The sequence below is a fragment of the Rhinoderma darwinii genome, chromosome 5 (assembly GCF_050947455.1).
Source record: "Rhinoderma darwinii isolate aRhiDar2 chromosome 5, aRhiDar2.hap1, whole genome shotgun sequence".
Classification (NCBI taxonomy): Eukaryota; Metazoa; Chordata; class Amphibia; order Anura; family Rhinodermatidae; genus Rhinoderma; species Rhinoderma darwinii.
Window position 1 is genome coordinate 267,307,300 of NC_134691.1, and position 15,537 is coordinate 267,322,836.

The following is a 15,537-nucleotide window of genomic DNA, read 5'->3' on the forward strand; positions in this document are numbered from 1 at the left end:
TATTCACTATTGTTTATGCATGTGTTGTCGATCTTACTGATTGACCTTATTTACACAATATAATGATAACACTGTATGTATGCTTCACTTTTTCAATATTTATTCACATATGTTTGTAAACTTCCATATGAACACATTGTAGTTGATTTTATATGAGATATTGTACTTTTTTTCTATGACTTCTAACAAGAAATGTTCTTAATGAGATTTATAGTTGTGAAACATATTTGTGGTCACTGTGTTAGGGCTTATTCACACGGATGTATAATACGTCCGTGCTACGCGCGTGATTTTGAACGCGCGTCGCACAGACCTATGTTACTGAATGGGGCCGTTCAGACTGTCAGTGAATTTCACGTCGACTCCGCTATTGATTCAGTCGGAAAACCGGAAACCTTCCGGAATGGTGACGAACGGAAACCATTAGAGATGTTTCCGACACCATTGATATCAATGGTGACTGAAACGGAAGCTGTGGTTTCACTTTCACTTTCCGTTGAGGGGTTCACCCGACGGAAACCTCCGACGGAACCCCGGAACGGAAGGCGAACGGTGATGTGAACAGGCCCTTACACTGTTATGCTTGAGAAAGGCTCGTACTGAGCTGAAACGTTGCGTGTGGAATAAACAGGATCATTATTTTTCACGTATTTGGTTGTGCTGCTTCAATCTCTACTATCCTGCGGATAGGTGAAAACGGTTGATTCTGGGACAAACTCTTTAAGCTGTCACGGTTATTCTTTCCACATACAGGAGCAAGAGATGTCTAGTCTTTTATTACATTGTGCCATAGTTTAATGAGCTTTTCTTGCAGCAATATAAGATCAGCAGACCAAGGACTGCGATACTCAGGATGACCACAGCAACGGTGAGTCCGACAACACCTAAAGAAAATCACGACTTTATTAGTTAAATACACAGACAAACATTCATTATTATAAAACAAACTCTCTAATAAATCCTTTTCAAGCTGTGCTGTTTGCTGAATATCATCTGCACTCGCTTCTTCATCAAGTGTTGTCAGCAGGACTTCTGGTGCCAGTTGCCAGGGAGAAGAAGATGGCGGCCTGAACCAGGTTTGGAATAGCTCACCAGAGTATCAGAGGATCCTCCAGTGGGCCAAGGCTCTAACACTATAATGGGCCCAAAGGGTCTGTGCACTGACTTTTTAGTGATCCTCTGGTGCTTTTATACAACAGCCAATTTGAACATGCTGACATGCAGTGTAAAGCATGGGGGTGGACAATGCAAAAGCTTAAGATCCTGATTTCCATTACATCAAGGAAACATAGGCTATAAACTCCCTAAGGGCTCCTGCACAAATGCTGTGAAATTTCTGTCTTGAATGTCCGTGCGGAAGTTCTACGGCGTTTACTTATTGACATGCAGATTGACAATCTGCACTGCAAGTCAGTTCCTGCACGTGTCCACTGCAGATTTTTTCCGCAGCTTGTGGATGAAATTTGTTAAAATCTCATCCGAATTGCTACTTCAATAATACGTGGTGGAATTTCCACCATGAAAGATTTGCTTTATACATAGAGAACTGCTATTTAAAACTGAAACTCCGGACAGAGGTCTATAATTAGTAAAACTAACCTACTAGGGTCAGGTAACATACCACCGCCTTTAAAAGCTAGGCTCTTCTTCACCCAGGGCAAAGATTCAGTTTGGCGCCCCCCATCAGAAAATTACCTCCATTCAATGCCCCCCCCCCAATTAAGGCCCCATGGGCACGGCCGGCCACTGACTGACATCCGCATTTTCGGGCCGTGCTCCCATACAAAGTATGGGAGCACGGGCCGCAAAATGCAAAAGAACGGACATGTTCCATAATTCCCGGAACATTTGCACGGCACGGACACCCTTCCGTAGTGCTACGGAAAGGTGTCCACGTTCAATGAAAGTGAATGAGTCAATTTTTGCAGACCGCAATTGCGGTCCGCAAAAACTGACGTTTTTTACGGTCGTGTGCATGGGGCCTCATACTGTGTTTTTTGTTTGTTCTTCCATCGGACCACATAAAAACCTTGTTGTCCATCCGTGTGTCATCAGGACTCAACAATTCACCAGTATTTGTGAATGCGCAAATCCGGACCGTAAAATGACATGTCCTGAGTTTTTTCGGTCCAGATTTGCGGCCCCCACACCGATCTGATCTGTGTAAACCACGGTCGTGTTCATGGGGCCATAGAAAAGAATGGGTTCGCAAAATATATTGTGGCCGCAAATGCACACGATCGTATCCGCAAATACTGACCGTAAATACGGTTCCGTATTGCTTTATGGTCATCAGCAAATCATCAGCAACGTACCCGTTTCTGCTGAATGGTATCCGCAAATACAGTCCGCAGTGCATCCGTATTGCATCCGTATATACGGATCCGAAAAAAAAGAGTCCTGGTTAATAGGAAATCCCCTTTGTGTTGCTTAGCAACACTTCTGTATTTGCGGATGGCTATCCGTATTTGCGGACACACCTCCGTAGCCATCCGCAATTTTGGCTTCCCCCATAGACTTCTATGGAGGAGTCCATGCCGCAATTGCGGACCAAGAACGGACATGCTTAAGAATTCCCGGCACAGTTCTGCGGCACGCACACTCATCCGTAGCGATACGGAAAGGTGTCCGCGTTCAATGGAAGTGAATGGGTCTGTTTTTTACAGAAGTTTTTTTACGGTCGTGTGCATGGGGCCTTACATCTCGGTAACCTGCAGCCATTTTGGATTTGTCTGTGTTGTTAAGGACCTACAGGTGTACAGAGCATTTGAGGTACCAGAGTAAAAGAATTACTGGACTTGGTATGTTACATGACCCTAGTATCTCCATTGTACTAATTATAAAAGTATCCCCGAGTTTAACTTTAAGTAATATGTTTTTACAATAAGCATGTTGTACTGTTAAACATATATGGTTTATATAAAAGTTTACCACTGTATTTTTACAGTTACAGCGTGCAAATGAAAAAGTGATTTTTTAAAAGGGGTTTTCCGGTATAAAAATATGATTGCCATATTGGCAGTTCGTTACATAACTTCCTAATATAACTCCAATAGAAATTTCACCATCCTTATTGCTTTCTAGTATCGTCGTCAGAAGTTTTGTAGTACTTGTAATCCGAATAATGAGTCGACACTGTAACGTTCGCGGTCGCAGACCGCAGACTCCTATCATCCTGCAGACGTCTTCCTCCCCAGAGATGCCAGAACATGCGGCCATCCTGTCCTAAAGTGACCACTAGGGTGCGCGCTCGAGCTCATTCCCGGCCTTAAAGGGCCGGAGCACACACATGTTTTAGATTGGCTGATTGCTCCCATGATCACCCTGGACTTTAAGAAGGGCCCTGCCCCTTCCCCCATTGTCTGAGCGTTGTTGTGTTTACCCGTGTTAGTCTTTGAAAATGGTCCCTTAGTGTTTTCCAGTTCCCAGTGTTCTCGTTCCTGCTACCTGTATCCCGTGCTACCTTGTTCCTGTGCCGTAGAGAGTTGGAGTCGTGTTGTGTCGTATACTACGCCTGCTGTATTTCACCGCGCCTGGTATCTGCCTGCTGCCAAGGTCCCATCCGAGCCTGCCATCGCTACTGTCTGTATTGCCGCAGGTACCCTTATTCGAACTATTGATTTTGCCTTAGTATCCTGTTTGGCCAGCTGCTATCCCGCTACGGCGGTACGGCCCAGTGGATCCACACACTCATTGTGACAGACACAGACACTTTAAATTATCTAACTCCTGCCCACTCTTTTGTTGGGCTTGACTTGCATTCCTAGTGTTGATTTACCCCTCTTTCTGGATCTTCTCCCCCACTCTTGCTTCTCCCCCCGCACGCTGCATCATGTAATCACATTGTGTGCAAAAGGGAGGCAGGGAAAATATATGTAAGGTGTACTGGGCGGGGAAAAGGATACTGAGGGTGGGAGGGAGAAGACACTCAAAATCAAGGGACGGTAAGATGGAAAGTGAAGGTGGGAGGAAGTTACATATGCCGCAAATTCTCAAGGACATTGTAGTTTGGAGCTGCACATTCCCAGCTCATGGACCGCCCCATTACAGGAAGTACAGATATTTTCAAGTGCAGGAACAGGAGCAGGTCAAGAGTGAAAAAAACCTAAAATTTTCAACTCCAAAATGCCATGGGAAAACAAGAGACATGTAAAATGGATTTACGATATTTTTTTTTATTTTTTTTTAACCCCTTTAAACAAGAGAAATGTTTTTGGCAGGTAATAATCTAAAAAAAGATTCACGTGAAATAATTACATAGGCTTTTCCATCAACCAAGATTGTGATTTGTTCATGATGCCATCAATAATAAAATTACCAATAAGCTTGTTTTTTTTTTCCTTGCCGTAAAATCAGTTGGAATGCCATGAAACTGTAGCTCCCCTTTAGCGCTACACTCTTCTCAAATTATTGTTTAAAACCCATTGCCTAATATGCTTTAATTAGCAAACAAGTTTAATTTCAGTAACAAAGCATTGGTGCAACATTCACCTAGGCTACTTTTTTCTTCCACACCCGAATGCTGGTTACATTTTACTGTAATTGGTTAATAGGCAAGTGACTGTTGACTGCCTTAGGGCCTGTTAACATCACCGTTGCCCTTCCGTTGAGGGGTTCCGTCTGAGGTTTCCGTCGGCTTAACCCTCAACGGAAAGGCAAGCGGAAACTTCAGCTTCCGTTTCCCTCACCATTGAACTCATCGGTGACGGAAACCTAGATTATGGTTTCCATCTGTCACCGTTGGGACAGGGTTCTGTTGTTCTTTACAGAACCAATAGCGCAGTCGACTGTGCTATTGATTACGTCAAAACGACTGAACCCTGTCACAACGGTGACAGACGGAAACCATTAGCCAGGTTTCCGTCACCATTGAGTTCAATGGTGAGGGAAACGGAAGCTGAGGTTTCCGTTTGCCTTTCTGCTGAGGGTTTAACTCAACGGAAACCTCCAGAAGAACCCCTCAGCGGAAAGCGATGGTGATATGAACACAGCCTTAATATTTAGTTATGTGAAAGAAGGACAGCCTCAAGAACTGTGAACTGCTGTCCCATGTTTGCAACTGAGCATTTTTGGTAATGAAAATACTATAAAGTTTATACGTTATATTACAGCGTGGGCCATAGAAAACAGAACTCTGTTTCCCTTGTGTGGTTTGTACAGTATAATGCTTATTGGGCCTCATTCTTTAAAACTTTCTTACATTTAAGATTGCTTTTTCATCCATAGCAACAAATCAGAACTCCGCTTTTATTTTACTACAGCAGTTTAAAAAATGTATGAGGCCCATCTAAGGGCCTGTTCACATCAGCGTTGGCTTTCCGTTCAGGGGTTCCGTCGGAGGTTTCCGTCGTGGAACCCCTCAACGGAGAGTCAAACGGAAACCACAGCTTCCTTTGCATCACCATTGATATCAATGGTGTCGGAAACATTGCTATTGGTTTCCGTTTGTGACCCGACGGAAACCTCTGACGGAACCCTTGAACGGAAAGCGAACGCTGATGTGAACCGGCCCTTATCCTTCCCTGTCAGACTTGGAGTAATCTTTGTGGAGCGCAGTTGTGTTTTGCGTGAGTGTGTCCAACATGACGTATTTGATTCCACAAAGAAACGTGATCGTGGAGGCCTATGTATGCGCAGGCTCATTCAAAGAAACTCAGGACTGTTTTGCTGGTCAATTTCCGGACCTTCCTGTTCCAGTAAAAAGCAGTTTACATGGTTTGGTGTGGTAGTGATGTAACACAGGATCTGCGGCCGATGCAAAAAACATAATAGACAACCGGAGACCCCTTGTTGTTATCCAGGAGAGCATTATGAGAAGTCAGAGGAAATCAACGTAAAAATTATCACAGTAGGCGCACATTAGCAGAACAACATGTCGAAGTGTACTGATATCGCTACACCTGAAGCTATACTGAGCAGGGACGTAACTAGGAAAGACTGTGCCCAATAGCAAACTGGGCCCCCCTCTCCTAGGTGCACGCGCAGCCCCTCTTATAGATAGTGCTCCTGTAGATTGTGCCATACAGCCCCCTGTAGACAGTGCTATACAGACCCCCTGTAGATTGTGCCTTACAGCCCCCTGTAGACAATGTCAGACCCCACTTGTAGATAGTGCCCCCCACCTCCCCCTTCTAGATAGTGCCATACAGCTCCCCCTGTATATAGTGCCACACAGGCCCCCCTCCCTTGTATATATTGCCACACAGACCCCTTCCCTTGTATATAGTGCCACACAGCCCCCGTTCGTAGATTGCGCCACACACAGACCTCTTTAGATTGCACCACACACAGACCCCTGTAGATTGCGCCACACACAGATCCCTGTAGATTGCGCCACACACAGACCCCTGTAGATTGCGCCACACACAGACCCCGTAGATTGCACCACACACACAACCCTGTGGATTGTGCCAAACACAGACATCTGTAGATTGCACCACACGCAGACCCCTGTAGATTGCGCCACACACAGACCCCTGTAGATTGTGCCACAAAGCCCTCCCCCTTGTAAATAGTTCCATACAGCCCCCCTAGTAGATAGTGCCACACAGCCACCCCTTAGTAATGCCACACAGTCCCCCTTGAATATAGTGCTACACAGCTCCCCCTTGTGTATAGGCCACACAGGCCCCTTCTGTATAGTGCCACACAGCCCCCCTTGTATATAGTGCCACCCAGCCATCCCTTGTATAGTGCCACACAGCCCCGCCCCCTTGTATAGCGCCACACAGCCCCCCCCTTGTATATATTGCCACACCCCCCCTTGTATAAAGTGCCACACAGCCCTCCCTTGTATAGTACCACACAGCTCCCCCTTGTATAGAGCCACACAGCCCCCCCTTGTATATTGTGCCACACGGCACCCTCCTTTGAATATAGTGCCACACAGCCCCCCTTGTATATTGTGCCACACAGCCTCCCTTGTGTATAGTGCCACACAGACCCCTCACTTGTATATACTGCCAGAGAGCCCCCCCTTGTAGAAAGTGCCACCCAGGCCCCCTTGTATATAGTACCACACAGCACCCTCCCTTGTATATAGTGCCACACAGCGCCCCCCCCCCTTGTATATAGTGCCACCCTGCCCCCTTTGTATATTGTGCTACACAGAAATCCCCCTGTGTATATTGCCACATAGTCCCCCCAAAAAATAGGACGGAATGCTGCACATCCTCCGGGCAGGACTCTTGCGCAGGCCAGCATGATGCAGTGACATCATCACGCTGTCCTTCGCAGGGAGTCTTCCTAGCGCCTTATAGGCTGCAGGCCTAACGTGGCCTGCAGCCTATAGTAATCAATAGTCTATAGTAGTCAATTGTATCTGCGTCCTGAGGACGCAGATACAAGTGAATGTGGCTGTCACTAGCACTGGGCATGAGGGGGCCCAGTGCCGTCCGGCCCATAGTGGCTGCTACAGCGATAGTTACGTGACTGATACCGAGTGTCAATCGTTCAAGAGTTAAAGAAGGAGAATAAATAGGAGAGTGTTGCGTATTGCAATTGGGTTCTGGATATGATCGTATATAGTCATTTGGACCCGTTGCAATACATAATTTCTGAATAAGTGTAGTTCCATCTAAATGGGTATGTTAATAAGCAGAACAATAGGTACTGGCACACAGAAAGTTCACTAGCTGCGCCAACAGTCACTTCTTGATTCAAAAATCCCAAATTCTTTCAGGAAAATGTGAACACAGCAATTCTATGAACAGTTAACTGATCATGAGCATTGTTTCTTTCAACAAGACTAGCCATATGTCACACGTGTCCCTGTGCCAAGTTCATGCGACATTAACAGAAGAATGTACGGTGAGCAAAGAGTTGTCGCCTCTACGGTCACCAGACCCAACGGTGTGTGACTTTTATCTGTGGGGTTACCTGAAGGGTGAGGTTTATGAAACTAATCCCCAGACAGTGCCCGAACAGAAACTGCAAATTGAAATTCCTGTTCAGAATATCAAACGTGTGATTTGGCAGTATGTGTTCCTGAATATGATAAGATGGTCACAATTTTGCATAGCCACTGGCGGAAACCACTTACAGAATCTCCTGTAACGGGTAAGCACGTCATTCTTCCATTATCCATTATTCTGTATAAACCACACAAGGGAAACAGGCTTCTTTTTTTATGGCCCACCCTGTCTTACAATGAACTTCAAAGTTAGTGGTGTTTTACATTAGCTAATTATAATATGTGATTATAATAGATAATTGTGGTTGTAGTCCAGGGTAAAATGTCATGTAGGGGTCAGAACTGTAATTTTCAACTCATTAGTGTATCTTTATAATATACAGGTTTATTCTAAAGTGCAATACTTATTAGATTACATTCTGAATGTTTTATTGCTTTTATCTGGATATGCTAAGAATCCATAGGCCCTGGTATCCCTGATGGGACAAGCCTTTTAGGTTATATGTAAGTGTAGGTGATGATACAATTATTTTCCAAATTACCTGGTTTGCATGGTAATAAAAGAAAATTTGATTATACCTGATCTTTTATCTGACTCAGCTCCACATTCTTTCTCCCAGTCTTCTACAATTATTGAAGATGTCAGATCAGTAAACTTTGCCAAACTACATGATGAAGTGCAGCCTGGCAAAGTGACCAAGTATGGATCTACCAATGAGTCATTCCGGTAGTACATTTCAACGGTGTATTGCCTGGAAATGTTAAACAATAGTAGTTTAATAATCACGTTAAACCTGTTAAAAAAAATATACAAATTGGTATCTGACCAATGTCCCCCCAGCACTTTCCATTTTTATAATTGGTGATATTACCTGTTTTTGCTTCATTAGTTGTTTCATTTCTTTAATTTCTCTTTTTTTCACTGCATTGGTCAGCTAGATTATTTATCTGTGTTGTATTTATGTAGTGTATTCTATATTTCCTTCGCACTACACATTGCACTTGCACTTTATAGCAGGAATGCTTGGCCTGATTACATGGTCCCAATAGTGGCTTTTGAAAAAGGTGATTTTTGTTATAATCCTAATTCCTGGGTACTATTTGTTAATAAAAGGCTTTTTCCGAGATCCCTCCAAAAAAAGAATAATAATAAAGCATACATTTCCATACTTGATAAGACCAAGTGTGTAAAAAAAAATAAAAATGATGATGAGACCATGGGTGTAAATTTTGTTTTTAAAAAATCGGTAATTACTGATACCAGGGTTCCTGGCACGCTCTAATTGATTTAATTGCTGGACTGCAATTGCAGGGTGTGTTTGTTTACTCAGTGTAATGCTGAGCGTACTAGTCCCATTATACTTGGCTCGCTGTAAGCAGCATAAAGTTGGCTCCTCCCTCTGTTTTCAAGGATATTAAAGCGGGTACCGTGCATGTGCATTCCCCTCAGCGAAACTACACGCCCCCCAAACTATACGTCATTAGTGACGTGCCGTATACTGGGCTAGGACTATCAGCTTCTAGACCATGTTATTGGTATACAGGATGTCACTAGAACCCAAAGAAACGGTGATGTCCCAGGTCACGCGACAGGATCGCAGAACGGGGGCACTTTTAAAAATGTATAAAAGTATATTAAAAAGCAAATGTTTACTAAGAGTTAGAATAATTGAGAGCACAGAAAAAAACTTGGAAAATTTTTGTTTAGTGGCATTAGTTCATGTTTTTTACCATTTTAGTACTTTTTAATTGTTTTTTTTATTGGTGTGTCTTTCCTATAAGTATTGAATAAAATGTATTTTTAGCTTACCTATTGAGTGCTTATTTGCATATTCTCACACCACCTATTCTCTTGTTTGTACTTTATACCCCTTTCACATTAAATTTGAGAGATGCATTCTCCCATACGACTTTTTAGAATAAAAAGAGGATCGAATCACAGCACAAGGGAGAGGGGAACTATTGCTTAATATTTCATCAGGGAATTCTTCCATTCTCCCTTCTGCTAACATTCAATCATTCTTTTGAATGTATGGGAGGACAGATCTCCCAAACGTGATATGAAAGGGGTCTTTATTTCATCAATACTTATGAAAACTTTCAGCAACTGTCTTCTCAAATACCTCAACTAGGCACATTATTTTTAACTTACCCATCATCCGCTTTGTAAAGTTCAACTATATGACATGCAGCATATGGAGGGATTTTACCATTGGAGACATTCAGAGCCATCTGAAGAGCAGCTATTGTGGTGTCATGCTAGGAGAGAGGAATAGGGCATTTAGAAGAAAAATCATCAACGGATACCTCCGGCACATAATGAACCCCATTGACTTACAATGGAGACCGTGGGGTTTGGCAGTCGTTGTTCTCACTGAAAATTTATGATGGAATCTGTATAATGAAGTCTCCATTACATATATAAACGTAGCCTTAGTCAAATAACTTATTTATGAATAAGCCCATAAGAAACAGACCTAGTGACAAATTACTTGCTCCAAAGTCATCTCCAAATAAGGTTGTCTTCTGCTAGACGTTTGAGGCCCAATATTGTATGAGAGCCTGGACCCAATGCTGGATTCTTTGGTACTCTGGTGGGTCTGACTCTGCTCCCCACACAGGAAGGAGGTATTACTTTGTGTCTAAATAATTTTCCAGGCAAAAGTCTGTAATGCTTCCCCATCAAGGTGACCACCACATTACACTAAAACCTAAGCACAGAGCAGGGGGTCACCGTTCATTCACATGGGGTGCAGGCTCCAGCCAATGTAAGTGCCTATGCAAATAGATAGTGCTATCTAGGTACATGGGGATGGAGTAGAGTCATTTGGAGAGAACATTTGTACCAGAATTTTTTGAATAAAAAGGCAAAGCTACTACTATATGATGTAAATAGTAGGTGATTTGGTGCATGCAGCCCTGCTACAAACGAGCTGATCACAAATAATAAGCATCAGTTATTAAAAATGTACCAACTGCTTCAAAGGGGTTCTCCGCTTTGGACAATCCCTACTTTTTAGAATAGTCCCTTGGCAATAAGAGGATCAAAGTGTCTGCCTGCTGAGGTTCAATTTCCCTGCAGTGTCACCAAAGAGGAAATTAAGCATTACACAGGGTTTAATCATATCAATGTGTTGTCTGTGTAACAGGACAGGCACACGTCCTAATTAGGACCACAAATGAGTCCATATCATGATTACTTGTTCCTACAGTCACTATGTAACCAAGGACTTCATCAAAATGTTGTAGAGAAGAACACCACGTCTTTGATGGCATTGCAAGTGATCACACCACTCCGTGACTGTATTTATTTTCATGCAGGGCCATTCCATTATTAGGCTATGTTCACACGGAGTATTTTGCAGGAGGAATATCTGCCTCAAAATTCCGTTTGGAAGTTTGAGGCAGATTTTCCTCTCCCTGCACGCCGATTTTCGCAGAGTTTTCGCTGCGTTTTCGCCTGCGGCCATTGAGCGCCGCGGGCATAAAACACAGCGAAATACGCTTTCTCTGCCTCTCATTGAAGTCAATGGGAGGTCAGAGGCGGAAACGCCCGAAGATAGGGCATGTCGCTTCTTTTTCCCGCGAGGCAGTTTTACTGCTCGCGGGAAAAAGACGCCGACGCCTCCCATTGAAATCAATGGGAGGCATTTTTGGGCCGTTTTTGCCGAGTTTTGCGACACGGTTTCCGCGTCAAAAAACTCGTCAAAACACTCCGTGTGAACATAGCCTGCCTGTAGCAAACGCCATACACAACTCTATTTAGAAAACCTGGTGCTAATCATTGCAATAAAAAATTAATAGAAACAAAAAAAGAACATCGAATTTTCAACGTACCCCAGAATACATGATAAGCTTTAGATTGCTGGACAGATTTGTTGCAGCATTTGTAATATTTGTCAAAATGGAATTCACAAGAACACCTAAAAATAATTAATGGAAAATAATAATCGTACATAGAATAATAATGACAATTATTGAAGAGTATATATTTTTATGTGATATACAATACATAGGTAATGTTCTCTTTATTTATAGCTTAACTGCTATGTCCACCGTTGCATCATTTTTTTTTTTTATTAATTTAAAATAAATTTATTGTATCTGAAATAAAACTGTTGGAAGTGGCCAGAAGTTTTGACAATTTAAGATTTCAATTGTTTCACAATCCCTCATATAATGGGAAGTTGAAGTTGATTCTGCTAATTAACAGAATGAGAGATAAAGTTAGGGTATGGAAACTTCTCCACATCCCTTTTTTTTTGCTAGGGTTTCCTTAGTTAAAATGTTTTTTTTTTTTATACGTCAATTAGCATATTTTTTGCTGAATTCTCTGGATTGGTGAAAAGTTTTTTTTTTAGGATGATGGATAGATAGATTTACTAATGACCAGATCTGGAAGTGGAAATGTCCCAGTGTAAAACAAAAGTTTGTTAGATATTCTAAGAATTAAGGAGGCTTGAGTACACTGGATTTCAGTCTTTAGGCCCTTAGTGTTTTTTTTAAAAGGGGTTTATTTCTTCAATTTCAATAGTACAAGTAAATACAAGCACAACATAATTACTAACCAAAAAAACTAGTTGGCAACAAACAAGGCACCATTATATATAATACATTAACATTCCTGAGTAGGCGGTTTGTAGAGGAAGGAATATCACATCAAGGTACATACATTGCGGTTAAAGAGGCTCTGTCACCAGATTATAAAACCCCTATCTCCTATTGAATGTGATGGGCGCTGCAATGTAGATAACAGCAAAGTTGTTTTTTTTTGCACTTCTCATCGCTCCCACCCAGATTCTTTCACTGCAGACACACAGCGTGACGTCACCCACAGGTCCTTCAACCTTGGCGTCGGACAGAGAAGATACATGGGCTCCAGCCGTCTGAGAAGGTAATATGCTCGTCTCTAGGGAGTTTGCTATGCTTACCTGCACATGGTGATGCTGCTGCAGATTCAACTGTACCCTCTGACGCCTGGAACTGATGCGTCTTCTCTCTTCCGACGACAAGGTTGAAGGACCTGTGGGTGACGTCACGCTGTGTGTCTGCAGTGAAAGAAGCTGGGTGGGAACGATGAGAAGTGCATGACGCTGATTTGTCAGCGTCATACACTTCTATTCACAACGCCCAGTTGGTAAAAACACAATACACGCCCAGTTGTCCATTGAAAAGCTCATTTGCATAAATATAAAATTGCTCATAACTTGGGCAAAAATGATCGTTTTTCAAAAAATACCAAAAAAACTTTGCTGTTATCTACATTGCAGCGCCAATCACATTCAATAGGAGATAGGGATTTAATAATCTGGTGACAGAGCCTCTTTAAATTAAAAAATAAAGGTAACCGCAGTCATTGCCTAACAACAACTTAGAAAACACACATTCATACACCATTCAACCTAGCGCTCCATTCCTCCCCCATTGATCCCATCCCAGCCAGTAATGTAAACAAGAATTAGATCGCATTGTCCGAGGTCTCCAACCACCTAGACCAGATCTTTCCAAATTTGTTACTGCATCTCCTGTTGAGGTACAATTTTTGATACATAGGTATATATTTCTTTACTAACTGTATCCAGTGTTTCAAACGTCGTGGCTTTCCACGCCATAATCAGAACCTTCCTAGCACAAAACAGAGTAAAGTGATTTTTTTTTTTATCGTAATAGCCTTGTACAATCTCATTCATAATGCCCAAGAGGCACACCTTAGGGGCAAGGAGCCAAGGGAATTCAAATTGAACATGAAGGAACTCCTCTACCTCTGACCAAAATGGCAAAATCCTAGGACATAGCCATAGACAATGGAGGTATGTGCCGACATCAGATTGATACCTACTAAAGCATCTCTCCAAAGAGGAGGCCCCAATTCTCTGGAGCAGTGGTTCCCAACCGGGGTGCCGCGAGAGCCGTCCAGAGGTGCCGGGGCACTCCGCTCATCCACTTTTTTTTGCTACAAGCTCCGCCCCCGACGTTGTAGCAGACGTGACGCGTGGACGTCTGTTACGAGTACCGCCCACCGCTTCCCACTAGAAGCCTGACGGAGGGAGAGGAGCCATTAACGCTGGGCAGGGTAAGTCTTTTTTTTCTTTACTTTGTTAGCAGTTGTGTGAGAAATGGAGCCAGGAAGTTGTAGTTCTCTCCTCTTATACCTCCTCTCTGTAATGTCCTATGATATCCCATAATAACGTCCTGGACATGCTGGGAGTTGTAGTCCTCTCCTCTTATACCTCCTCTCTGTAATGTCCTCTGATATCCCATAATAACATCCTGGACATGCTGGTAGTTTTAGTCCTCTCCTCTTATACCTTCTCTCTGTAATGTCTTCTGATATCCCATAACAACAGCCTGGACATGCTGGAAGTTGTAGTCCTCTCGTCTTATACCTCCTCTCTATAATGTCCTCTGATATCCCATAATAACAGCCTGTTCATGCTGGGAGTTGTAGTTCTCTCCTCTTATACCTCCTTCCTGTAATGTCCTCTGATATCACATAACAGTCTGGGCATGCTGGGAGTTGTAGTTCTCTCCTCTTATACCTCCTCCCTGCAGTGGCGGATTAAGTAGACCATGGGCCCTGGGCTGTTACCCAAACTTGGGCCCCCCTTCCTCACCGCCGCCCTGCCGCGCCGTAACTATTTTTGACACTACTTTTTTGGACAAGCATTAACAGTGTTACGATTTCCCTTGTCACAGGGCTGTGTCCCTACATACTGAGAGTATCACACTGTGCTGGGACACATCCTCCTGACAAGGGGAATTGTCTATCAGTCCTGGACTGCAGAAAGACTTTTTGTGAAATACAAGGATTCCTATAATAAACATGTCAGGAGAGGTGACAGATTCTCTATAAATCTAGTGACTCACAGGTGACGACGTCTCAGATTCTAGTAGTTATTTTCCTCTTTTCTTCTCCATCCGGTCCAGCGCTCATGACGACTTCTCCCGGCCATGACTCATTTCTGCAGAATTTGCCACTCGGACGTCTCCTCACTTTTCCAACATTTCCACACCTATAAACGAAAATAAAGTTATCATGGTGCCACATACTGTGCCCCTAAATATAATAGCACCAAACACTGCATGCCTGAATATAATAATACCACACACTGTAAAACACAACATACACACAGCCCCCTGTACATAGTGCCACACACAGCCCCTGTAGATATTACACACCCCCATAGATATCGCCATACACAGCCCCCTCTATATATCACACATCCTCCCCGTAGAGAGCGTTACACACAGCCCCATATAGATAGTGCCATACAGCCCCCTGTAGAGAGCGCCACACAGCCCTCCCCCTCTTGTAAATAGCACCAAAAAGCCCCCCCTATAAAGAGCGCCACACACATACCACTGTGGATAGCACTACACAGCCCCCCCTTGTATATAGTGCCACACAGCGCTCCCCCTTGTATATAGTGCCACACAGCGCTCCCCTTGTATATAGTGCCACACAGCTCTCCCCCTTGTATATAGTGGCACACAGCGCTCCCCCTTGTATATAGTGCCACACAGCGCTCCCCCTTGTATATAGTGCCACACAGCGCTCCCCCTTGTATATAGTGCCACACAGCGCTCCCCCTTGTATATAGTGGCACACAGCGCTCCCCCTTGTA

The 15,537-nt window shown here is 43.4% G+C and overlaps 1 protein-coding gene across 1 annotated transcript in view; it reads right to left on the reverse strand.

Moving 5' to 3' along the window:
- Positions 1–237: 237 nt before the first annotated feature.
- ACP3 (acid phosphatase 3) overlaps positions 238–15,537 on the reverse strand; it is a 51,931-nt gene continuing 36,631 nt past the window's right edge. Inside the window, exons 8-11 of the mRNA XM_075828597.1 lie at positions 11,750–11,835; positions 10,065–10,171; positions 8,492–8,664; positions 238–884 (exon numbers count right to left, since the gene is read on the reverse strand). Coding sequence (XP_075684712.1) covers positions 778–884; positions 8,492–8,664; positions 10,065–10,171; positions 11,750–11,835 — 473 coding nt within the window. The 3' untranslated portion in view covers positions 238–777. The remainder of the gene's footprint in view (positions 885–8,491; positions 8,665–10,064; positions 10,172–11,749; positions 11,836–15,537) is intronic.